The 25,520-nt window shown below is 40.6% G+C and overlaps 1 protein-coding gene across 5 annotated transcripts in view; it reads right to left on the reverse strand.

The window, feature by feature from the left end:
• Positions 1–24,663, reverse strand: part of NFYC (nuclear transcription factor Y subunit gamma) — a 67,001-nt gene extending 42,338 nt beyond the window's left edge. The window contains exons 1-2 of one of the 5 annotated variants that reach the window (XM_037032673.1): positions 24,424–24,663; positions 4,016–4,022 (exon numbers count right to left, since the gene is read on the reverse strand). Coding sequence is in view for 1 of the 5 variants with exons in the window: in XM_037032669.1 (XP_036888564.1) it covers positions 5,982–6,054 (73 nt within the window). In the remaining 4 variants the exon portion in view is untranslated. Of the gene's footprint in view, positions 1–4,015; positions 4,023–5,856; positions 6,127–24,419 lie in introns of those variants that run through there. The other 4 variants (XM_037032672.1, XM_037032669.1, XM_037032671.1 and 1 more) reach the window with 4 other exon arrangements.
• Between the last annotated feature and the right edge of the window lie 857 nt (positions 24,664–25,520).

Here is a 25,520-nt window from a genome sequence, read left to right on the forward strand (position 1 = left end):
TACGTGAACTCACTGCATGCTCACTGTTTCCAGTGTCTTCTACTCAAAATTCTATTCATTTCTAGGTGATGACCAATAAATCTTACAAAAGCATGGCTCCAATAATGCCGTATCAACTTATTACCCCAAATCTTCAACAGCTCACCAATGGCAAGCAGAGGCAATTCGAATTTCTTAGCTAGGCAGTCAAAGCCCTCCAGTACCTGACCCAACAACTTACATCTCCACAATTCTTTCTTTTGCAGTCCCTCCTGTCCTGAACTCATCTCCATATGCTCTACACAGACTAGCCCACCTTCTGGTCTCTTCAGCCCACACTGCACTTTTTGAACCATGACCTTGCTCCTCCTGTTCCACATGCCTGCAATGCCCTTATCCCTACTCCCCAAGTCCGACACCCAATTAAACTGCCCCCTTCGTTCCTAAGCTGTAAGTAAAGATGTCCCCTCCTCTAAAGTCTGTGTCCTGTGTTTGTGCTTTCCACATCAGTTTCATGTATTTGATAGATAACATCTGTCCCCTCTATCGGATTATTAGATCCTAAAGTTTTAATTGTATGCATTTTTAAAGTTTTCACATAAAAGTATGAATGCACGGTGAATTAGGGAAAGGAAATGTAAAGTATCCAATTTTAGAATTTTCTTAAAGAACTATATATCTTAGAATACAGATAAAGGAAAAATTCATTTTATCTGGATATTTCCAGCCAAGCAGCTCTTCCCTTTAGTTTTCTATGTAATTGAAACTATGGAGACAGACCAAAATGATAGCACGTTTGAAAAAAAAAAAAAAAAGATAACCAGGTGAATAGACGCTGCTGTTTGCTGTGGTTATTTTAGTCTCCATTCTTCCTTTGAACTAAGGAACACAAGGTCACAAGCTATGTTATGACTCTTAAAGTTAAACATTTACTAGGTTCTTTTAATCTTTCATTCTGTCTTTATGCTGGAATTTACAATCATTTCTTACCCTTCAACTGCCCTTTTTCATTGTAGGGTGCAAAACTGTAATTTAATTTATAGTAAACACTCTAAATGGAGAAAAACTCTTCATCAGTTAATGAACAGCGGGGTCTGGCTTTGGGATGTGCCAAAGGGAGAGACAGAAAGATAAGGGTGGTGATACAAACAGGATCTGACCAACTTTTAAAGAGCTGGGCCCAAAACTGAGGCAGCAGAAAGAACAGATTAAAAAAGAAAACTAAGCTTCTGGGAAATACAAAGAAGAAGCAGATATCATCCATGTGTGTATCTACTATGATTTTCCATCACAGTATAACTCAGGACTAAATATTACTAAGTTACACCATCTAAGCTCTCATTCCTTTAATAAATTTAACTTTTGTTCAAATATATGAAGGTAGTAAAAAGAAATCCTACTACAAAAATTTAGAAATTTCAAGTAGTTACAGTCTACCAGAGAATACACAAAGTAAGAACAAAAACCAAGTTTACACTACCACAAACACACAAGTGCAGACAACACAACACCACTTTGCTGGTGGTAAAGATTAAAGCTGGCAGAGTTAAAATATTATTTTGGGAGTATACTGACAATGACTTCTATTTCAGACTTGTCAAATGCTTGAAATAATCCTGAGATCTTTGTTCATTAAAAACGGGTTGGCTTAACAATTCACTTGAAGAACCAGGCCCAAACTTGTTTGGGAATTAGCTTGTTCTTGAGGTGTGTTAACAAAAACAAACAAAACAAAACAAAACAAAACAATACCAAAGAACTGGCATGCAGGTGTTGTTGAATTTGTAAACCTTAGTTTACTTCCTTGTAATGCATAAAAGTAACCAGCTTGCTGGGACACCTCAGCCAGGTGGGCACCATTAGCTTCCCAGCTGATTCTCAGCTTTCTGAACAGGCTGAGGCAAGAGATCTTCAGACCCCAAAAGGGAGGGACAGTTTGCTGCCACAGCAGACTTTCTACCAACAGACTCAACACTGGGACTTGTGAACCTCTCCCAAGGCCCATTTTCTGTGTTCAAATAGCAAACCTGTACAGATGTACCAAAAGAGAGAGAAATATGGAAAATAAAAAGCAAGCACAACCTAAAGGAATGTAAGAAACATGGAATGAACTGAGTGGGAGCTGAATCTCTGAACATAAGCGGGCCAGTCGTTAAAAGGCTGAAAGATTGGGGCACCTGACCTCGCTGGGCCTCAACTTTTCTACTTTACAAGAAGCAAACTAGTCTAGATCCCTAAATGATTTCCATGAATCTAACTTAAGAATATACAAACTCTGTATGCATTTATGATCAAGGATAGAGAGAGGCAAAATAACTTAATTCATGCTTTAAGAATGTTTTCTGGGTAACAAGCCTCTCCAAAGTATATAGATTCATTAAAGGGAGACCTCATCTATTTTAGGATCGAAAAGCCCACTTTAAGCATGACTGCTGTTTTCAAACACACACGTCCGCAGAACTGGGATTTTATTGGAAGAGGTCCATGACGACCTGCCAGGCTTTATTCTGTCTGAATACAATTCTTTCAATGCACAGAGAGCAGGCAGATATCAATGCTGTCTGACCATGCCTGAGAGGAAGTGACTTAACAGGACAGGAAATCAAATAGATCACAAAATAGCCAGCCAGCTTCAAGCAGGAAAAAAAAAAAGTCCTAAAAATAGATGACAGCAGGTACGTAACATCGGTGAGAACCAGAATCCCATGCATTTTCACCATTTATTTTGGAAGTGTATCTCACAGCAGATATCAACTGTGTGAAATTTATGCTAATGACATTTTGACATAAGACCATTATTTTTTTTAAAAGTCCTCACCCCAACATTTACTTGCTTGCTACTACTGTGCAAGCTATAACTGCCTCCCAAGCTTGAAAACGCACAGATCATATGACCACAAGGCAAACAAAAAAATGGCTCCCGGTTAACTTCATAAATATTTGGTACATAAACTAAAAATGTAACCTCTGCTGGTAAATAGCTACAACTATTACAACTAATCTGAATTATAATGCAAATCTCAGAATCATATTGGAACAAGTCTCTAATTTTTTTACCTGAGAGGTTCCTAAATCTAATAAGGGTTTCCAAAAAATCAGCATTCCCTTATCATCTTATTCTGAGGACCCTAATTTTTGCCAAAGGGGTTAAAATTATTTCATAGGAATCTTGATAAGGAAAGGTTTGAAGGTCTCAATGTATGTATTACACAGAGTCGTATCAGGATAAACAGGAATATGCAGGTGAAGGCATGTGCAATCAGTTTAAAAGAGATGTGTCTGGTTTAAACAAACTCCTTGGTAAACATATTAAAATACTGGCATTTTTTTCTTTGATGCCACACCTATCTTCATAAGCATTTAACCCCCCAATAGTTTGAATTAGTAACAGCTAATATTATGCAGCACTTCACAATTTGCAAAGCACTTTGACATACATGATCTCTTCTGAGACTCACCACTAAATAGGAAGGTGCTATTTTTAGGGCCCATTTTTACATGTGAGGAAGCTGACACTAAATGGCTGACTTGCCCAAGCTCACAAAGCTGGTGACAGCTGTTGGGAACCTGAACACAAGTCTCCTGACTTTAAATAGCCTGCTTTTGCTACTGCACCATGCTGCTTCAGATACTGTAAATAGAGTAAATAACTGCTTAAATCTCAGATCCCATCTAAGCCTCCCCCTGCACACACTGAGCCACCCCTAGTCTAAGTTATAGCTGGCTCTAGAAGATCTTTGCTCCTGATGGAAGTAGAGTTTTCATTTCTCTGGGTAACATTTATCTGCTTAAAGGGTAAATGAAGAGGTCATATCAACACCATTCAATATATACTGAAAATTATCTTAGTCACCAGGGCTCTGCACAGGCATGCCTACGTTCATTTTCCAGGCAGTAGGTCAGATCTCAGAGTCCATGACCCTAAAAAGGTTAAGTCCAGGCTAGAGACAATGGCTAGATATTTCTCCAAAAAGCCAAATCCACAAAGTTCTTAATATGAAGAGTTTTACCTAGGCTCATACTGTGCCCCACTTACCTTCTGCCTCCCCTGCTCCACGCCTTCACCCAGAGCCTATTAGGGCCATGCAGTATCTGTTTTTTAAATTATATATAAAACCTAGAGCAACTGATAACACATAAATCAGTAACTTGTAAAATATACACTTAAATAATTACCTGTTAAAATGTAGTCCTTAATACATATTCCTTTCTCTTATGACATCACTTCCCAGAATGACTGTTTTCTTACCATAAGTACTCCAATCCTCAAAAGAAGTTTCACAAACATTACTTGAACTCCTGGAATACCATTCTCCAATAAGAACCCTCTAGATTACACAGAAGACAAGGTAGCATGCAAGGAATTCGGAATCTGTTAGGCAGTTCACTCGGCTATCATACCAGAAGGATTTAGAATTTTTTTGCTGGGGGAGGGAATGGGTAAGAGTGGGAGAGAGTGAATATAGCCCTATTGTCTTACTGCTTGAAAATTCCTAATTTGAATGTATAACATATTCCTACTAAGCACTCAACTAGGACATCAGAAGTACAGTCTCTTTTCAACTTAAATAGAGCTTTTCAGTCCAAATCTGTATAAACAAACTTTGTCCTTCAATCTTTCAACTCCTCGGCAGTTTTTCAAGGTCACTTTTGTGAGCAACGACAGAAGCCTGCACCTAGCAACTTTGACTGCTCTAATTCGAAGAGTCCAAATTCTAAACCCCTTTCGATCCCCTCCCTCAGGTAAACCCTTTACTCAAAGGCAAGCGAGGGAAAGGCAAATCAATGCCCTCCAAACTTCTCTCTAACAGGGCCTGCTCCTGCTCCCCACCCAGAGACCGAGTGCTGCTGGCTCACTGCTCCACACTGAGCCTGCTGCAGAAATATTCCAATGACCTTCATTCCATGCTTGCAAATAAAAAGAAAACAAAGAATTGCTTTTTAAAATCAAGTGAATTATAGCTCTTCAGTACATGGGATGGAAGATTTCACTATTCACAAGAACTGACTGGTTATTGATCAGCAACCTGCATTAGCTTCATAGCCATTAGAGAAAAAACACATATCAAGGGCAAAAAACAGGGTGCCTATACTCTTAACTTCCCTATTCACAAACTGCAGGTAAGTTAGGACTTAAATATTTCACACAGAAAATGAAAAGCATTTTGCTCACACCATTTTAAAGAGCCAAATAAACACTTGACAAACAATGTGTGAAATTTGTGGGAAAAAGATTTGCTCTTGTCACTGCCAATACAGTGGAGAAGTATGTTTCCAACCAGAATTTTGTGCTAAAATGTGCATTTTTAAATAAAGATTGTTACTTAATTGATATTTATGAGAATCTAGAAGCAGACCGATAAATAAGAAAGTTAAGGGAGAATTTCACATTTGGCATATAGGCCTTCACCATTAGAACCTGCATCAGTGCAAATCATATTCTAACACACATAATTTAGAACAGCAATAGTGTTGCTTCCACCTCTGAAAACACAGATGTCAACCAAGTGCATGAAAACAGAAAAACTCTTTGAACAACTCAGCTTATTCTGTAGGAAAGCTTCAGTGCACTTGAACAAAGGAAAATTATTTGGAAAACAGTTAAGTTTACCCAATGCAAAGAGAAAGTGCTTTGCTTCTGTGTGCCCCTGAAAAATGATTAGCCTTTCTTCATGTACCTGATCTTGTCACTCAACTAGGAAAAGAAATCCTAGTTGAAGGGCATGCAAAATCTAAACAGAGCAAGGTATTCTAGGTGCACCAAAAGGTATGCATGGAATGTAAAGTGGCCATTTTCTGAAACAGTGCAACTTGTCTATACTCTCTGAAGCTAAACAGTTTCTACCATTTTAACACAAAACAAAGAATTAAACTTACCGGGAACTGCATTAATTTTACATGTAGTTATTTATATCTCCTCGGACAGGGAGAATTTAAATCACTCCTATCCCTCCCCCCCAAAAAAGACGGAGGAAACAAAAGGCAGCAGGAGATGCAGAAACCTGAGTCTGGAATGTCCACTCCAGTGAAAACCCGAACAGCTGTCCCCCCACCCCCCAGCAAACTATTCGCCATTTTTCTTTGTCTTTCAGCTGACCCCTGCCTCAGTGAAAAACTCCGAGGCTCCAATGAAGCCCTACAGCCTCCTTCCACTTTAACAGTCAAAGGCATTCAATCTAGCATGCTATTTGACACCAAACCTTGCCTCCGGAGCGGTCCCATTGGCTGAGCTGCTTTATCGGCTAAGAACAGAAAGCCATGATTGGCTGTTCACGTCATCAGTTACCTCCTTTGTACACTTCCTGTTTTAAAGTTACCTTGAGAAGCAGAACAGGGGTCAGAGCCAGACTTCAAATTACAGGGAACTTAAGGCTTGGAAATGCCTGGCGAATGCACACAGCAGATGCACCAAGGCCTCATGTGCTTCCAAAACAGAGGGTACTGAAAATTTAGAATTGTTTTTAAAATCGCACGAAAGGGTTGTTACACCTCCCACCCAACGGATTTCTTATTGGCTGTCACAGTTCTATTTAAAAAATTTAAGGTAATTTAACTGCTTCTGATTGGCCATCAAAGATGTCTGTAAGATATTGCTACAGTATCCTATGGCAGTAAACCAGAGAAGCAATGTGCACAAGGTCAGAAAGTTGTGACTTAACTATCTTCAGGTTTCTGTTGAGCATTAACAGAAGAAAAAAAAAAAAGAAAATTGGGTGGGGTAATCTAAAAGCTCCAAATAAAATACAGCTCCTTTTACAGTAAGAGTGGAATCAATGGCCCTACAATAGCTTGCAGGATATGTAAAAAGGCATCTGTCATCATGCCCATGGTAATTTTAAAGGCACATATCAGTACCAGGGCAAATCACTTTATTTTGAAATACAATCTAATCTAAATAGGAAAGTTCTGGGGTAATGTACGAAGTTAGTGACAGAAACAGTGGCATTTCCAAAAAGTCTACTAGGAACCCAAGAGGGAAGTATAAGGATAAAGGGGAGAAAATGACAAAGAAGAATATCAGTGAATATACTGTTTAAATATACTGTTAATATATTTTGAAAATTAATATTTGATGGATTAACCAATTTATTTAGTCACAAAGTGTTGCTAATTAGCTTTTAATATTACAGAGGTTTGAAACAGAGGATACATTTTTCTACTACATTCACAAGAATAAGCAACAGGGCTCATCTCAATCTGAGGTATTGTAAATACAGGTATTCCCTGCTTTTCAAAAGTTCACTTTATGCCACTTCACTTTTACAAAGACCTCTACTAGTACCCATTGTCACTAACCAAAAGAAATCCAGAATTTTCTCTTTTACAAAGAAAAAAGCAAAAATAGCAGTCAGCATTTGTTTTGCAGCAAGCACCCCCAACAGCGAGAATGTCAGCACCAAGCTCCTTCCCTGGGAACTACAATCAGCACCTCAGCACCAACCAGCTTTAAACTGTATATATGAGCACCTGTCCTTTATCTCAAGTTGCCTGGGCATCTGTTAGCAAGATGTGTCCTAAGGTGATTGTTTCTTCACTTTACACTATTTCAGCTTTCACCAGTTTCATAGGAGTGATCTACTCTTGGACGGTGAGGGAAACCTGTAGTTAATGGGGTTACTGAAGACATCAGGGTCTTGAAGTTTACCAGTGTTGGTCAAGATTTGCTAGTGGACCTTGGGCTCTACTGTTTAGGTTAACATACCTTTTTTTTTCTTTTTCTTTTTTCAAACAATAACATCTCACTATTACCTAAGGCCTTTAACAATCTCATTAGATCTGCTTCCACCCATTAAAGCTAAGTATCCCAGGTCTAAACAACACAACTGCTTTGCCAGGTAGAATAGATCTTTTCTAGAAATACCTCGATTGACCTCACATGACAGTTCATTACAGGCATATTCAGAGATTGGGCAGAGACCTGAAGCAGAAGCAACACAGTCTATCCTATCACTCTACCTATTAACTTCTCTACACACATTCTACTCATTTCCCATGCTGAAATGAAATAATTTCTGAACACCAATCAGTGCCAGGTTCTGAGCTAGGTACTTTACCCCTCTAATCCTCACTATTCCCTTTTACACGTGAAAAAGAGTGAGGTTCAGAGCAGTTAAACAACTGGCCTGTAGCCATATATGTAGGATACAACCTCAGGTCCCATCTACAGTAGAATTCCTTCCATTGCACCACACTGCTTACCAAAACATGGAGCACCTGAGGACATATCAAGGAAATTCTTAGGTGTCACATATATGTACAGAAAACATAAGCCATTACATCCAATTTCATTAGTTTAAAAATCAGAAATTCAGCCCTGGCTGCTATGATCAATTGGTTGGAGCATAATTCGTAACAGAAGGGTTGAGGGTTCAATGCCCAGTCAGAACAAATTGCTAACTTGCAGGTTTGATCCCTGGTCCAGGAGCATATGTATGACCCCCGGACAGGGCACATAAGGGAGGCAACCAGATGATGTTTCTCTTTCTCTCTCTCTCTCTCTCTTTCCTATCTCCTTCCCCTGCCCACCTCTAAAAGCAATGGAAAACTGCCCTCAGGTGAGGAATAAATAAATAAAACAATAAATAATATCAGAAATCTCACTAATGTTGAATTTAATCTGTTGGTTAGGGATCTAGCTAAGCATCTGAAAAAACAGACTCTTTAAGTTGCTACAAATTTTATTAGTGAACTATTAGGAGCATTTGGCCAGCAGCAAATCACATCTGTAATGTATAAGGACTTGAAGTAACAACTAAATCATTAGAAGTGGCGTACATTAAAATATTAAAAGATCGTGTGGCAACTTCACTACGGCATCTAAACAAGAGTTTAGTTATGCTAATAGGGTGTTAGCGCCCTGCTGCAGGTATTGTAATTGTTTTCTTGAAAGTTTAGACCATAGATTCTGAATAGCTACCAGCCTGGGAAGAGAAGGCAAAAGGCCAACAGGCCAGTTGAGTGCCTTATCCACACTAGAGCCTCTTTTAACCCCCCCCAAATAGCGGGGGTCAAGTCAGCTGCAAAGAAGCAAAGAAGCTCATTTGAGGAATGAGAGGCAGAAGAATAGGAAGGACATTTTCACATCACTGACTATTAATCAGTGTCACTATGGCAAAACAACACTTGGAAGTTGAGCAGAGCTACTTTCAAATTCTGTTCCTTTACTTATTAAGTAATTGTATGGCATTGGGCCAACTGTGAGCCTCAGTTTCCTCATCTATAATATATGAATATCCCTTCTATATCACAGAACCACTGTAGGAATTAAATGAGGTAATAACATATGTAAAGTATATTGTACTAATAAGCACAGGGGGGGAAAGGAAAGTGCTAGAAGTTATCCAATTCAAATTCCTTGTTTTAGACAGGACTTAAGGCCTGAAAACTACTATGAGGGAATGTCTCTCTCTCATGCCCAGCATACTCTGCAGCCCTGCAGAAAGAACTCCTGAGCCATCAAGGGCAGTATGGGAGGCCTACCAGCTGCTACTAAAAATCTCAGTTTTTATGACAGAAATACATGTTTTACCACCAATCCTGGCCGAGGTGTGCTTATTGTTCCAAAAGCCTACCCTTCAATTCTGCTTTTGATTTACCAAATTACATCAAACATTTATTTCTCTTGATACTTTGTGAAGGTCTTTGGCACAGTTTTTATTAGTTCTTGGCAGTTTGCAAAAACAAAACAAAATAAAACAAAACACACTTCAACCCCTATCTCTCATCAATAGTTACCTTAGTAGAATTCAAGACACTAGTGGGAAGAGAACTCAAATTATCCTAGAATTTCCATTTGGTAGCCTGATCCATTTGCTTCCTACAGCTTTCCCTTCTCTAGACTGGACTAAGAGCCTCATGGGATCTCTGGGATTCCAACTCACATTGCTCCCTGGTCCTGGACCTCAGCAGCCCCCTATACCAGATGTACATCTTCTTGCCCTAAATAACACCCAGATCACTAGGAGACAAAACCACTGCCTCTGGTTACAGGTTCAAGCTTTAATGCTCTCAAACAAGGTAGGGTGGGAACTGATGCTCTTAGAAAACTGATTTTGAATCACAGCTGCCTATTTACTAGCTGTATGACCTTGACCAAGGTACTTAACCATTTTCGAGCTTACTTCTTCATGTGGAAAATGGAAAAAATAACACCAACTCACAAGAGCACTGAGGCTAAACAAGATAATTTAAAGCACTAGGTATTAATACCTGGTATGTGATGGGTGCTCCATTAATATCTAAATATATATTTGACTACAGCACATATCACATATTATAATTACTTTTTACCATGTCTCTATTACCAAAAAAGGGCTTCTTGAGGGCAATGACTGTCTTATTTATATCCACATACATCTCCAGTGCTCAGTACAGAGATATAATGGAATTCAGCCCTAACCACAGTGTCAATGGAATAACTGAGACTGGTGAGGAACTGAGGAAAACTGGAGAGTACATGCCCCATCTAAAGGGGCGACTACTACTCAGCTCCCACTGAGAAGGGCCACGGAGGAATGCTGGTGCACTGCACTAAGAGCTTCACATAGAACAGCCAGACCCTGCACACAAAAGCTGATGCTGGCACAGATGTTGATCTGGCGTCCTGAAGACTGCCTGAAGGACCAAAGTCATGGCAGGAGTTAGCCTCAACCACCATGGCAATTTCTGCCCCAAACAAGGTCTTGCTCAGTACACTCCAGATTACCTGCTCTCAAAGGTTACCCTGTATCCCAGCAGAAGCAAAAATAGCAGCAAAGAAACTGGGTTCTTCGGTGGCCTGAACATTCTATTGATGGTGTCCTTAACTAACCCTTTCTCACTTAATAAGTGAATCTAAGGGTCCCAGGAAATACCAAAGACGACCATTTCTAGAGAAAAATGAACTTTTAAAAATCCTGGGATGGGGACAAAAGCCATATTCATTTGAATAGTAAACATGCTGTATATATTACTGTATACTAATGTAATGAGATAGATGTATACAGCAGTTTGTTTCGTATTGATGTTGTTATAGGTTAGGGCAGCTACTTCTGTGTGCTGCAAGAATTTTTAAAACACGCAATACCTGACTATTTAGTTGGGGGCACTGACCTCTTTTCCCTTAGATTATCAAATTAAAAATGACAACAGCCAACACAACAGCAGCTGTCCAGTGTGAATGCCCTGTTCTGAACCATAAATACAGAGATCATATAATAGAGCTGCATCTTATTGGTCACATCACAGAAGGTTGTGTCTGACTGCTTAATTCTTGGTGTCAGAAATCCTTTTTTAAAAAGACACTTGGAGCAAAAAGAGTAGGTAATTACTATTATTTTATAAATTTATCAAAATCATGCCTATTTTGGGGGGTCAGATACACACACAAAAATTTGGGGGGGGTGCTGAAGAATTTTAGTAATTAGTTTATGTGCACCACGAGATGAAAAAGGTTGAAAATCACTGGGTTAGGGAGACAAGTTTTGTTTTGTTTTGTTTTTTTATAAACACCTTTAATCCAACCACCCAGAATCAAGTTGTTAGTATTCTAGGTTATATACTTTTAGAGATCCTTATGTAAATTAGATATGAGGTTGTCAGTTCCCTACAACATTAGAAAATACTACACAGGCCCTGGCTGGTGTGGCTCAATGGATTGAGCATCAGCCTGCAAACCAAAGGGTTGCCAGTTCGATCAGAGCACATGTCTGGGTTGCAGGCCAGGTTGGGCCCCCAGTAAGAGGCACGAAAGGCAACCACACATTGATGTTTCTCTCCCTCTCCCTCTCTTTCTCCTTCCCTACCCCTCTCTCCAAAAATAAAAATAAATAAATACTTTAAAAAATACTATACAAATGTTTTGTACTTTTTTCCACTTAAAAAACTGATGTGAATAACAGTAACTCACTACATCAAATATAGTCATTTATAATAACTGAGTTATATTCCATTGAATGGGTGTGCCATAATTTTTAATTAGTTCTATATTAAATAATTTCAATATTTTAAATTTTAAAATATTATAAATGGCATCAGAGAACATCCATTATACCCATTACTTATACCACTAATTTCATTATCTCTTTCAGAACTTCATAAAGTATACTTTTATCTGTTTTTTAAAAGATTTTATTTATCTACTTTTGGAGAGAGGAGAGGGGAAGGGAAGGAGAAAGAGAAGGACAGAAACATCAATGTGCAAAAGATACATCAACTGGTTGCCTCTCACACGCCCCCTACTGGGGACCAGGCCCACAGGCCAGGCATGTGTCCAGGCACAGGAATTCAACCAGTGACCCTTTGGCTCAAAAGCCACTGCTCAATCCACTGAGCCACACCAGCCAGGGCTGGATTTTTTTTTTTTAAAGGAAGCCAAATTGTTAAATCTTCCCATTTTCAATTTTAGTTTATATTTTTAAAAAATTAAATAAGGGGCGGGACCTGGTTAAAGAACAAGTATAAATGACCCAGGGACAACAGGGTGGGGATTGACTGTGGGGGGCAGGGCAAGAGGCAAAGGTGGGCAACAGGGGGAAAATGGGACAATTGTAACAGAGCAATAATATAAATGAATGAATGAATGAATAAATAAATGTAAAAGAAAATTGAGGGCTGCCAGATTGTAACTTCTGACCCACATTTTCACCTGGCTTGGTCCTGAACACCTATTAGCTACTTTCCAAACCAAATCCACCCTTAAGGTTTAAAAAAGAAAAGGGTTGGCACATTTTCAAAAAAACCTGACAGAAGTCTAAAGATAATCCTCATTTTGAATAATGACCTTGTTAGGATAAAGAACCCAGTAATGGCATTCAGTAAATGGCTGCTCAATAAATGAATGAATAAAATAAACTAATAAATGAAACCTTAAGTGGATTATAAATTCTGAATTATTTGCTTTCAAAAAATAAGTTATATTCTCCAAAGCATAAATTAAGACCAGAGCATGAAAAACTATTCTAGAAGGGCCTATTTCAGCTCTCAGAGCTATCCAAAGATGGCACCAGCTGCCTTGGAAGCTATGGATGGGGTTGTTAGCACAGGCTGTTGGGACACTTGACAGAAATATGTAAAGACAGGATGAAAAAGAGCAGCCATGTGGAGAAGCAGGAAAAAAATAAACCCAGTCTTTCCAACTAGACAGATTTAGATTCTATCCTGCCTCACCTCTTTTTAGCTGAATAACTTTGGGCTAGTTACTTAACCCACTGAGGCCAATTTCCTAAACTGTAAAACATCTTGAAAGGTTGTAAGGAATAAGGTACTTTGATACATTCAATATATACTTACATGTATAGACATTGTGCTAAGATCTGAGGATAATAAATAAGACACAGCCCCTGTAAGCCTCAAGACTGAAGTCTATTATAACAAAAAAAAAATTAAAATAGCCAATCATAGTGCTGTTTGTTAAAGAGTTACAATAGGAGCAAATACAAAGTATATGAGAGAGGCTGAGCACTTAACCCATGGCCTAACTCAATTTCAGGCTGGTGAGAGGCGGCTTCAGGAGATATAAGATCCTAAGAATAAGAACCTACTTAAATAGATAAGCAAACTGCATGTACAAACGCCTGGACCTGACAGAGAAGCACTGTATTTCTGGAAGGGCTGCAGTTTGGTACGGCAGCAACCCAGGGGCAAGAGGCTAGAAATTAGAAAAGTAAACGGGGCTGGACAAAGTTTTAAGCACAGTCAGAATGAACCTTTTAAAAGGATTATTTTGGGTACCAGGTGAAGAAAGGCCCAGGGTGGGAGGGTGGCAGCATTCCAGACAGATAACAGGGGAAACAGGACACTGCAGTAACCTAGTTACTGGAAAATGTAGTAGTGGAGATGTTGAAAAGCAGATGAATGGGAAATATTAAAATAAAATCATTAAGACTAGTGGTTAATAAATGCATGCAAAACAATAACACTGTGCCTGATAATAGCAAGTGCTTCAAAAACTGGTACCTGCTACTATTACTATTGTTATTGAATTAGATGACCTTTGAAATCACATTCATCCCTAAGTCTACGTTACTTTAGAGACATATCTTATAGTTCCCAGAAAAGTCCTTTCCCACTATTGGTCAAGCCATTCAATACAAATGGATTCATCTTTTTTATTCATAAACTCTACCCCAGAACTGCCTGACTGGACTCCACTACACACCAGTCATAACATGAAATGCTTATTAGGTATTCTCACAAACAGGATGGATGCCATGGCCAAATAAGTTTGAGAAACACTGAATAACGTAACTGTCTTCTTTTCAAGGGTCATAAGGCACATGAGTACAAAAACTCTGAATACTAATTCTGTAGTAAAGAAATGCACATCACTTTGGCCATTATTTTGTAAAGAACCCCTTTCTCATCCCCAGAGGACACGTCTTTGCATTAAGAATTAGGAATGTTCAATGAAATAACAGCCTGGGAAATGCTGCTCTAAGGCAACCTACAAATTTTAGTGAAATGAAAAGATGACTATTCTGACCACCTTCCAAAAGGGTTTTACACACATTATAGCACTTACGTTTTTAATTTAATCCTACTGAAAGTGGCATTAAATATCACCATAAACATCAATCCTCTGCCTCCCAAATTAATGCCAACCAAGTATGCTTTGCTTCTTCAAAAGGCCCTAACTCTGTCATCTGATAATGAGCAAATTCTAAATTACTTACCTTCCAGTTCAGTATTGGTTTTTAGGACAGTTAAAAATGGCAAAGATGGCCCTGGCTGGTGTAGCTCAGTGGACTGAGCATGAGCCTGTGAAGCAAGGGGTTGCCAGTTCAATTCCCAGTCAGGGCACATGCTGGGGTTGCAGGCCAGGTTCCCAGTAGGGGACACATGAGAGGCAACCACACATTGATGTTTCTCTCCCACTCTCTCTAAAAATAAGTAAATAAAATATTTCTAAAAAATGGCAAAGATGTTCAACTGTGCACATAGCACGTACTTTCTCTTTGAAATGGACATATCATGCCACTGGAGAGGGGATATGTTTTCCCAACACTGGACAAAGAATCTCACTTCCTACTGACTAATGGATACTCTATTGCTCCTGAGGACAGGGTTAACGATAACCTGTGAAAACTTCAGTAACACTAATAGATTTTAATCAACAACATGATACAAAATATTCTACATTCCAATTTATTTCCTATGAGTTACAGAAAGCATTTATTGAAGCACTGCTCAAGACCACTATTGATAGCTCATACCTACGAATGTATTTAGAATGATCCTCAGAACTTTTTTATAATGATATAGTTGATTTTAAATGGAGGGTGTTCATTTATATAGGGTAGCTTATACTGTATCTTGGACATGGAGATCTGAACCTTTAATTTAAATCTACACTACTAGAAACATTCAAATGCAAAGGTTAGACTAGTTCCTCTCTCTAAACTGCATCTGAAGGTTTTCATTAGAAAGCTTTTACTATATAACAGAAAAAACACTAGATTTAGAAGTAATCTGTCTACAAACAAACAAAAAAAAACCAACTTAAATCAAAATGAAAAATACAACTCCAATACTGAAAATGAGTACAGGTGTTGCCTCATTGCCATCACATACATCTCTGCTAAACACGGAGAAGCGTGGGATGAATGCGAATATTGCAACCTAGCAAAAATGTAGGCAGGCACAGAGATTCTTTCCTGAACCTTTCCACAATGTTGTCTTCCTGCTTATTTCAAAGAAAATGTGACCCAGGTGACTATAAAACAAATTTACAGTCCTAACTTCCACTGACAAGCTCTACAATTAGAAAACATTTTAAATTACTATAATGAAAATTTCTTTTTGGACAGGATAAAAACAATTGTTCTGATTTTAATAACCATGGCTATTTGGTAAATATGAAAGTTTTCATCTCACCAGAATCATCACCACTGGGGATTAACAGAGGTGATCAGGAAACAACCTAACCCTAAAACAAACTCCTAAACCACAACAGCACAACTAATTAGGCTATTTCTTTCATGTCAAGTGGTTGCTCCCCATGTAGAAATCTTACTGTACATACACAGTAGATAATACAAAAGGCCTCCTCATTAGGGAAGCTGTCGGGATGGATTTTATGCTATTGTAAAAAGAAAGGTCCACTCAGTGACAGTTATTTATTACATGCTATTATGTTCATTTCTTATAATCACTCTATAAGATAGGTATTATTACCACTACTTTACACAGGAAGAAACTAAAGCTCAGGCAGGTTAAGAATCTGACCCCCAGCTAACACAGAGAATAAATCCACTGCAGAGGCAAATTCTTTCCCAGGTCTGACTCCAATGTCAGCAGCTACACTGCTGCCTCCGAAGGGCACTTTTTGACCACTATATTTTAAATCCATTTCCTCCTACAATTAATCTACTTACGTTATGTTAGGTGCTTTGAGCCTCTGTGGGAAAACACTAAAATGACCTTGTAGTCTTCCTAACTAGCCACAATGTACGCAAGAAAATCTGAATAAACAAAATGAAAAAGAGAGACTGTAAGACATCAGATAATTCAGTTTGCTTTGAGCATAAGAAATAGAATGGAAAAGAACAACTAGCTGGCTAAGGAATGTTCTTCCCAGGTTGTATGCCTGAGGCTAGAATGAACCTCAAGGTCACTTGTGAACCTAATAATGTCCTCTGCCATTCTTCCTCCTGTGAATGAGGCAAACTTGTCAAAACACAAAAGTTGCCTTAGAGACATCTCTGCCATCAAGCCAATGCTCCCACAGGCGAAGCAATGCTGTCCAGGGACTCCACTGTACTTCCCTAGACTTGGCTAGGAAAACTGGAGAGTGACCTTGTCAAGGTTATCATACTATTTAGGGCCTCACTACAAAGGACATTCCTGAAAGAATCAAAGGTCACTTCCTGAGCTAAGATGCAAGGATTTTTCTTTTCTCACAATATTCTATGGCCAAGAGAACACAGTATTTAAGAGTAAGGGATCCACAAACTGTGTAAGAAAGAATTAACAGTTACAGATCTATGTTTGAATCTGGGCTCTGCAATGTGATCTTGAGTGAATTACTTTGAGGCCGAATAGTAAGAAGCTATGAAAATTCATTGACAAAAGGAATGGGGAAACTGAGACAGATAGTGAACCACACTGTCCGAGCAATTTATAGCCAGATACTGGTCATCAGGGCAGAATGCCCCAGGTGCTTAGCAATGGGCAAAACTGGTGCCAGACCTCTCCCCCAGGGTGGCCTTTCCTCCCCTGGCATATCACTGGTCCTGCAGTTTGTGACACTCTCATCTTTTTTCCCCAGAGATAACACCTAGGCCTCAGCTGTATTGAATATTTCAGCTCCAGGCCCAGAAAAGCAGCAAAACCAGTGGGAAATGCCAGGACCAGCTGCAATGACTAATAACCCTCTGCCCAGGCACTGGCTAATAAGTGGAGATCACAGCCCTGATAGGGCACACCTGGAAAAGCTGATGAACATTCTATTGAGATCCTTCCCTAAACTTCCAGCCTTTAAAACTCTCAAAATGAAGGTCCCAGCACAAGCTCACCCTCCAGGGAGCACACCCGTGCCTTCCCCTCCCCTCTCTCCTTTTCCCACAGTGTGTATCTCCTTAACTCTAAGGGAACCCCAGATGGTACAACGTAAGCACACAATGAAAGGCAGTAACTAGCCCTGGTTGGTGTAACTCAGTGAACTGAGCACCAGCCTGAGAAGCAAGGCTTCCTGGTTCAATTCCCATGCCAGGGTTGTGGGCCAGGTCCCCAGTAGGGCATGCATGAGAGGCAACCACACATAGATGTTTCTCTTCCTTTCTCTCTGCCTTCCCCTCTAAAAGTAAATAAACACCCTTTTTTAAAAGGCAGGGACTATATTACTCCTGGGTACCTTTAGTGGCTCAGTGCCTATGAAATAAAAAATAAGAGATGTGAACTTAAAAATTGTCTCAGCACGACACCTGATAGCCCCTCATGCCTCCATTTCTCTGTAAATGGGGATAAGAAAACTTGTACCTTTTCTTGTACAGTGAATCAGTTTTGGCCAAGTTAAAAACGTGTAAGCATAAATGAGATTAGGATTGTTGTAAAGATTAAATAAGATGACCTGGACAGTACGTAAAGTATAAAACATTAGTATGTTTTCTGCTGAGCAGACAAAGCTGCTCTTCACAAGTTTTTAATATAAACTTTGACCTACTCAGACTTCCTGAGAGTTCAGGATTTCTAGGGCGGTCAATTCCAAATGATTACAAAGTCCAGCTAGCAGCCATGGGGATAAGGAGCTAATGTGGAATGAAGGCAGTCACTGGTGTTGAAGAGCAGGTAGTCAAGAAATGCTTGCTGAATAAAAAATCTATATGTATATGAATGTTTTTGTAATCTTGTCCAGACTTACTAAAAAAGAAACTAAGTTTTGGATGTCATAACCTTCCAAAACTGTCATAAGTTACCTGGTTAACTTAATGACTGAGCCAAATAAAGCTAAGATGAGCAATGCACAAAATGCTCGGCAAACCCTCTTTCTCTCTTTATCTTCTACGCTGCAATGTAATTGCAAATAAAAGGGAGAATACTCTCACCGAATCACATCAACAAACAAAGCAATTAAGACTTTCCCCTTGAAACCTGAATTACTTAAAAGATTTCCATGCAATACTGGGAACTGAAAATATTTTGTTGTATCAGTTTTAGTATTATACATCATTTAGGACAAGTATATCCTAGAATCATTATTCCACAGTTTGGAGGAGACACTAGGCTTTTAGATAGATCCCGGAGTTTAGAGACAAACATCCTAAGAACTGGTGATGTTTAAAAAAGCTCCCTAGTGAGCTTTTTTACACTATGCACTTGGTAGTTTCTCACTGCCTGGCATTAATCACTTCCATAAATAGAAAGACTATGTCAGCAATATTCTGAAGGCTGGTTCTAAAGAATGAAGATTCTTAAACTCTCTGTACATACTTTTTAACCAGGAACAATCTGGGTCTGGGGAAACTTCAGCAGTTTACTTTGTCGATCTTTCCCTTCACATTAGAAACCAAGAGGTCCCCCTAGCTGGTGTGGCTCCATGGATTGAGTGTGGGCCTGTGAACCGAAGGGACATGGGTTCGATTCCCAGGCAGGGCACATGCCTGGGTTGCAGGCCAGGTCCCCAGCGGGGAGGGAATGCATAGGAGGCAACCACACATTGACGTTTCTCTCTCTTTCTCTCTCCCTTCCCTTCTCTCTAAAAATGAATTAAAAACTCTTAAAACAAGGGGGGTAAGATTTAAATACCTAGTTGAAGAACCTATAGTCAACTAGTTACCACTCTGTGGTCTGAATCTTTGAAACAGTACTACGAATTCATTTCTTAAATATATTTTATTGATTATACTATTATATTTGTCCCAACTTTTCCCCCTTTGCCCCCCTCCACCTGGTACCACCCATTCCTTCCGACAATCCTCCACTTAGGTCATGTCCTTGGGACACACACTTAAGTTCTCTGGCTACTCCATTTTCTTTACTGTTCTCAACAACCCCAGTCTGTTTTGTACCTACCAATTTGTACTTCTTAATCTCTACACATTTTTCCCCATACCTCCCCTTCCCTCTCCCAACTGATAACCCTCCAAATGATCTCTATATCTATGATTCTGTTTCTGTTCTGCTTGTTTGCTTAGTTTTTTACATTCAGCTGTTGATTGTTGTGAATTTATTGCCATTTTAATGCTTTATAGTTTTGGTATTTTTCTTTTTCTTAAATAACTCCCTTTAACATTTCATATAATAAGGGCTTGGTGATGATGAACTCCTTTAGCTTTACCTTGACTGGGAAGCACTTTATCTGCCCTTCCAATCTAAATAATAGCTTTGCTGAATAGAGTAATCTAGGATGTAGATCCTTGCATTTCATCACTTTGAATACTTCTTGCTAGTCCCTTCTTGCCTGCAAAGTTTCTTTTGAGAAATCAGCTGACAACCTTATAGGAACTCCTTTGTAGCTAGCTGTTTTTCTCTTACTGCTTTTAAGATTCTCTCTGTAGCCCTAGATGGTGTGTCTGTGTGGACTGAGTGCCAGCCTGCAAACCAAAGGGTCACTGGTTCGATTCCCAATCTAGGGCACATGCATGGGTTGCAGGCCAAGCCCCCAGAAGCGGGCATGCAAGAGCAACCACACACTGATGTTTCTCTCCCTCCCTTACCCTCTAAAAAAATAAATAAATATCCTTAAAAAAAGATTCCCTCTTTAACCTTTGGCATTTTATTTATGATGTGACTTTGGAGTGGACCTCTTTGCATCTTGTTTGGGACTCTTTGTGCTTCCTGGACTTCTATGTCTATTTCCTTCACCAAATTAGGGAAGTTTTCTTTCATTATTTTTTCAAATAAGTTTTCAATTTCTTGATCTTTCTCTCCTCCTTCTGGCACCCCCATGAATTGAATGTTGGTAAATTTGAAGTTGTCCCAGAGGCTCCTTAGCCTATCCTTGTTTTGGGGGATTCTTTTTATTTCTTCCAGTTCTGATTGAATGTTTTTCTCTTCTTTATGTTCCAAATAATTGATTTGATTCTTGGCTTCATCCACTCCACTGTTGGTTCCCTGTAAATTTCACTTATTGTTACCTTTACTTCTGCCTGGGTCTTTTTTATGCTATTGAAGTACCCAATGAGTTCTTTGAGCAGCCTAATAACTAGTGTTTTGAATTCTGCATCTGATAGATTGCTTATCTCCATTTTATTTAGTTTCTTTACTGGAATTTTGTTCTGTTCTCTCATTTGGGCCATATTTGTCTACTCATGGCAGCCTCCTGTATTTGTTCCTATGTGTTAGGTAGAGCTGCTTTGATTCCATCTTTAGTAGTGTCCTGTTATGGAAAAGAGCACCCATAAATTGGATGGAGAAGAGCCTTAGGTAATTGCCGAGATGTGGCAACCTGTACAAATTAGGCAGGTGGAGTCTCTGATAAGGTGTCAAAGGTCCATGGCTCTGTGTGGGGGACAGCTCAGAGAAAGGACAATGCCACTGCCTGGCCTCTGAAATTTTGTCTGGGAGGAAGCTGTCCCCAGGCACTCGCCCTGATGCCAGACACTTCAATTTCCCCCCATATGCCACTGGGGCCCTTCCAGCTGCTGCCCCAGTGCTAAGGCCCAAAGGGAGTGAGTCTGCATAAGTCCTAGGTCTGCAAACCCTTTAAGAGGAGACTCCTGAGAATCCCAGTTTCTTCCACTGTAGCAACCCCACTGTTTTTTACAGCCAGAAGTTATGGGGGCTTATCTTCCTGGCACTGGAACCCTGAGCTGGGTGGTCTGTTGTGGAGCTAGGATCCCTCGCTCCCAAGAAATCCTTCCCAATTTTTATCCACCACACGTAAGTATAGGACTGCCCATTCTGTAACTATGTCTCCACGCCTAGCCATTTCTCTGCCCCCTGGACCCACCTAGATGAATGTGACATCTTTAATTCCTTGGTTGTCAGGCTTCCATACAGCTAAATTTTCTGACAATTCTAGATGACAGTTTTGTAGTTTCGTTGTAATTTTTGCCGTGGTTGTGCGAGGAGGTGAGCAGTGTTTGCCTACACTTCCATCTTGACTAGAAGTCCTAATGTAAGATCTACAAATTCTTATTATTTATATTCAACCACTCAATACTCTCCTAACACACACAAATCAAAGAAAGATGATCTGTTTTAAAATACAGAACTATCTGGGAGCTTGACTAGTCAGGTTTATGTTGGTAGCAGATAAAAGCAAAGGCTTTGGCATCAGGCAACTTAAATTTGAATCCCAGTTCAACCACTAAGTGACACTGGACGTGCTACTTAATTAACCTCTCTGATCTTCAACTTTCTTATCTGCCCTACCTACCAGGAATGTTGTAGGTAGGCACCATATTTAATAAAATATGCCCCAAAGTGTCAATTCCTTCCTTTATCACTGGAAAGTACTATTTCTCTCTCAAAAAACTTATGTGCATTCACATAAAAAGTGACCAAATCTGTAAACCACAAGAATTTCTTGAAATTGACATGAAAACAGAAGCATAACACCTATGTAAAGCCAGAAAGAACCATCTAACATAGGCAAGAAAAAACAAATTAGGAAAACAAACAGGTTTAACACAAATGTTTTTCCCTGCTCCCCGAACCTTAGAAGACACAAATGTAAAACAATCCAAGTCATACCAGTCAATGGAAAAGGAATGTATACCCAACAAGCTGACTCTGACAACTCTTAATTACATCAAAAACTTTTTGAAACATGAACCAGAAAATGCTGACAAGTCCTGTTACTTAAGACAAGATGCAAGAAGCTATGCGCTAATTTATTTTCCTTCTGGGTTACTTATTTTTTTTTAAATTGTATTTATTTGTCTTTAGAGAGGAAGGAAAGGAGAGAAGGAGAGAAATATCAATGTATGGTTGCTTCTTGTGAGTCCCCTGCTGGGAACTGGCCTGCAACCCAGGCATGTGCCCTGACTGGGAGTCGAAAACAGCCTGACTGGTTGTTTGGTTCGCAGGCCCACGCTCAATCCACTGAGCTACACCAGCCAGGCCTGGGTTACTTATTTTTTTAATATTTTTTAAAATGCATATGACAGTGGGTATATTTTTAGACACACATAAAAGGAAGTATGTGAGCCAAGAACCAGGATCTCTGTCAAACTCTCTTCTGCTAAAGAGAAACCTAACACATCTATCCTTCTAAAGCAAGAAAGTTTCATAGAGAACATCTCAAAACTAGCTGCATGGTCCTGAGCTCCAATAATCTATAACTGCTCCCTTACTATATATAATTCCCAAGTCTGAAAATGAACCCCAAAATTCTTTGTAAAGGGTTGGTCAAAAATTCCATCTAGTTTTTTTCTGTAAAGTAAAAGTCACATTTTTCATTTTCATCAGTAACTTTATTGACCTGAATATTTTGAATATGTTGGCTATCTCCCATGTGGTATAACATAGATTGTTCTCAATGTCTCAATCTGATCACTATCAACTTCAACTGGACTACCCAACGGTGAGCTGCATCCAGTGAGAAATCTGCAGCACAAACCACTTCTCACACTTTCAATCAGTCATAGCACCTTCTCCATACACTGCACAAACTTCTTTTGCATTTCAGTTGCTTTTTTTGCCTTTCTTGAAATAATAAAGAATATGCTGGAAAAGTTGCGTATCTTCTTCCATCCTGAATATTAAAATGGCTACCCCAAAATTCACCAATTTGGTAAGGTTTTTTTTATGCGTGCTGATATGACAGCTGTAACAGAATCTAACAAAACTGTTTCCAATGAAGTTAAAGACAACTCAGCCCTACTTGAGCCATCTTAGGAAAAAAACAAACAAACTTTCTAGCCAACCCAATACTTTCTTGCTCCTGCAGATCTGTCACTACTTAATGCTGTGCCTCCTCCGCTTGGCATTCAGTTATTAAGACCAGCACACTATCCAATACGATCTCTCCCTCAGGCTGAGTCTGTTTACTTCTTCCTCATATATTCCAGGACTCCAGGACTCCACCTAAGCCGCAGTGTTTCATTCAATGCTGGCACTGTGTAGCAAAATCCCTGATCCACTCCTAACTTTCCTTATGTCCCTAGGGGCCTGAAGCCCTTTCCTGTTATACCGAGCTCTCAGACCTGCTATCCATGGACATTAGGGTCACTTCCGAACCGCGTTACACTGTAAGTTTAGCATCCCTGGATCCTGAAGATCCTCTCGGCCTGTAACTTCGGTTTCAGTGTTTTCAGGTCTGTCACCCTTGGGGCTTTCATGCCCCTATCCTAGGCCTCCCACTCCCGGCCATGCACAGGCTACTCCAAAGTACCTGCCAGACCATCATCATCTCCCCTCCCTTAAGGCCTTTAGGTTCACCCCAACCTCCACCCCACGCCTGCGCCGTAGGGAGTCATCGCCCGGCTGCACTAGCCCAAGACGCGCAATTTCTGCAGCCTCCGATTCCTCCATCAACCCCAAGGCCGGAGCCAGCGCGACCAATAAGGTGCCAGGTCCTCGGCCTCCCCGCCACCAACCAATCACGAGCGAGCCCCCCCGCCGTCGCCTTCCGCCAATGGGAGAAAGCCCGCGGGCCGGGCCGGCGANCACGCCTGCGCCGTAGGGAGTCATCGCCCGGCTGCACTAGCCCAGACGCGCAATTTCTGCAGCCTCCGATTCCTCCATCAACCCCAAGGCCGGAGCCAGCGCGACCAATAAGGTGCCAGGTCCTCGGCCTCCCCGCCACCAACCAATCACGAGCGAGCCCCCCCGCCGTCGCCTTCCGCCAATGGGAGAAAGCCCGCGGGCCGGGCCGGCGAGGCACAGGGACCCCACGAGCGCGGCGACAGCGGCGGCCCCGGAGACAACACAACATGGCGGCGGGCAGGCCGGACAGAACTACAGCAGCGACCGTGCGAGGGAAGTGAGGTCGCAGCCGAAGGCGGGAAGCGCTGCCCCTCCCCCACCGTTGCCGCTCACCTCATACCCTTCCTCCCACAGAGCTCCCGCACACTTACACACTCAGGAGTCCAGAGAAGAGCGGGAGCAGCCCCCGCGCTCCGGCGGAGTAGAGCAAGGCAGGGCCCTGGGCACCGCGGAAAGGGAGGGGAAGAGTGCGTCACGGAGAGCGGAACGCGCGCGAAGCGGGGGTGCAAACAAGATGGCGGCCACGCCGTTTCCACCGTCCCCCTCTTCCCCTCCCCCTCCCGTGGCGCCTCGACTCCCAGTGTCTTGTAATACGCAGAAGCTGAATCGCTTGAAGTCTCGCGAGAATTGGGAAGAGCGACAACATTGTGAGGCAGAAAGAGATCTGAGAGCGTTCTGGCTCCGCCCTTTTCTGGGGCATCCGGAGGCGTTCCCTGGTCGCCTCCCTAGGGCGTTTTATACTTCTGGATCTCTCCTGTGATACGCGCTGTTTTGCATTTTAAAGAATAAGTTGCTTTATGTATGTGTTCATTCTTGATTTTGGAAGAAAGAGCTCGGGGACGAAAGGCGACAGGGGCATTCCAGATTAAGTGCGCCGTTGAAGACGACAGGTTATCAGTGCGGTAAAAGAAGATTTAACACGAAAACTGAAATGATATACTCCAGAATAAAGAACAGCTGCCCAAGAGTGGTCAGCTTGTAGTCTTACAATGACATAAGCATTGTTTTTCTTATTTGAATGCGGAGTTTAAAACTTCATAAAAGGTTGGAAACCCCAGCTACAATGAGCATTACCACATCTTTTTCATACTTTATATATTTAATCTCCACAACGAGTTAGTTCTAGGACATTAGTATTACTTTTACTTTACAGATAATAAGCTCAAAGGGATAAGTAACTTGTTCGGGTTCCACAGCTAGTGTCAAAACTCAATTTAAATAGCTCCAAAACCTGTGGATAAATTCATTGAATATATATTGAAGGGAATTACCTATAGTGAGATTGTTAGTGCTTAGGTAGTGAGCACAGAGAGAAATGAGATTGCTCCTGCTAGTGGTTACCTTGAGTTTTACAAATGACCTTGGAGCCTTTCTGAGACTTGTGTTGCAGGGGTCTTCAACAATAAAATTAACAGACTTACTATTTCCTTCTTTTGAGTTTATGGCCCTGGTGATAACATAGTTGTGAATAG

This window comes from Sturnira hondurensis, unplaced genomic scaffold (assembly GCF_014824575.4).
Source record: "Sturnira hondurensis isolate 20B ecotype Veracruz unplaced genomic scaffold, ASM1482457v3 Scaffold0021490, whole genome shotgun sequence".
In the NCBI taxonomy this organism is placed as follows: Eukaryota; Metazoa; Chordata; class Mammalia; order Chiroptera; family Phyllostomidae; genus Sturnira; species Sturnira hondurensis.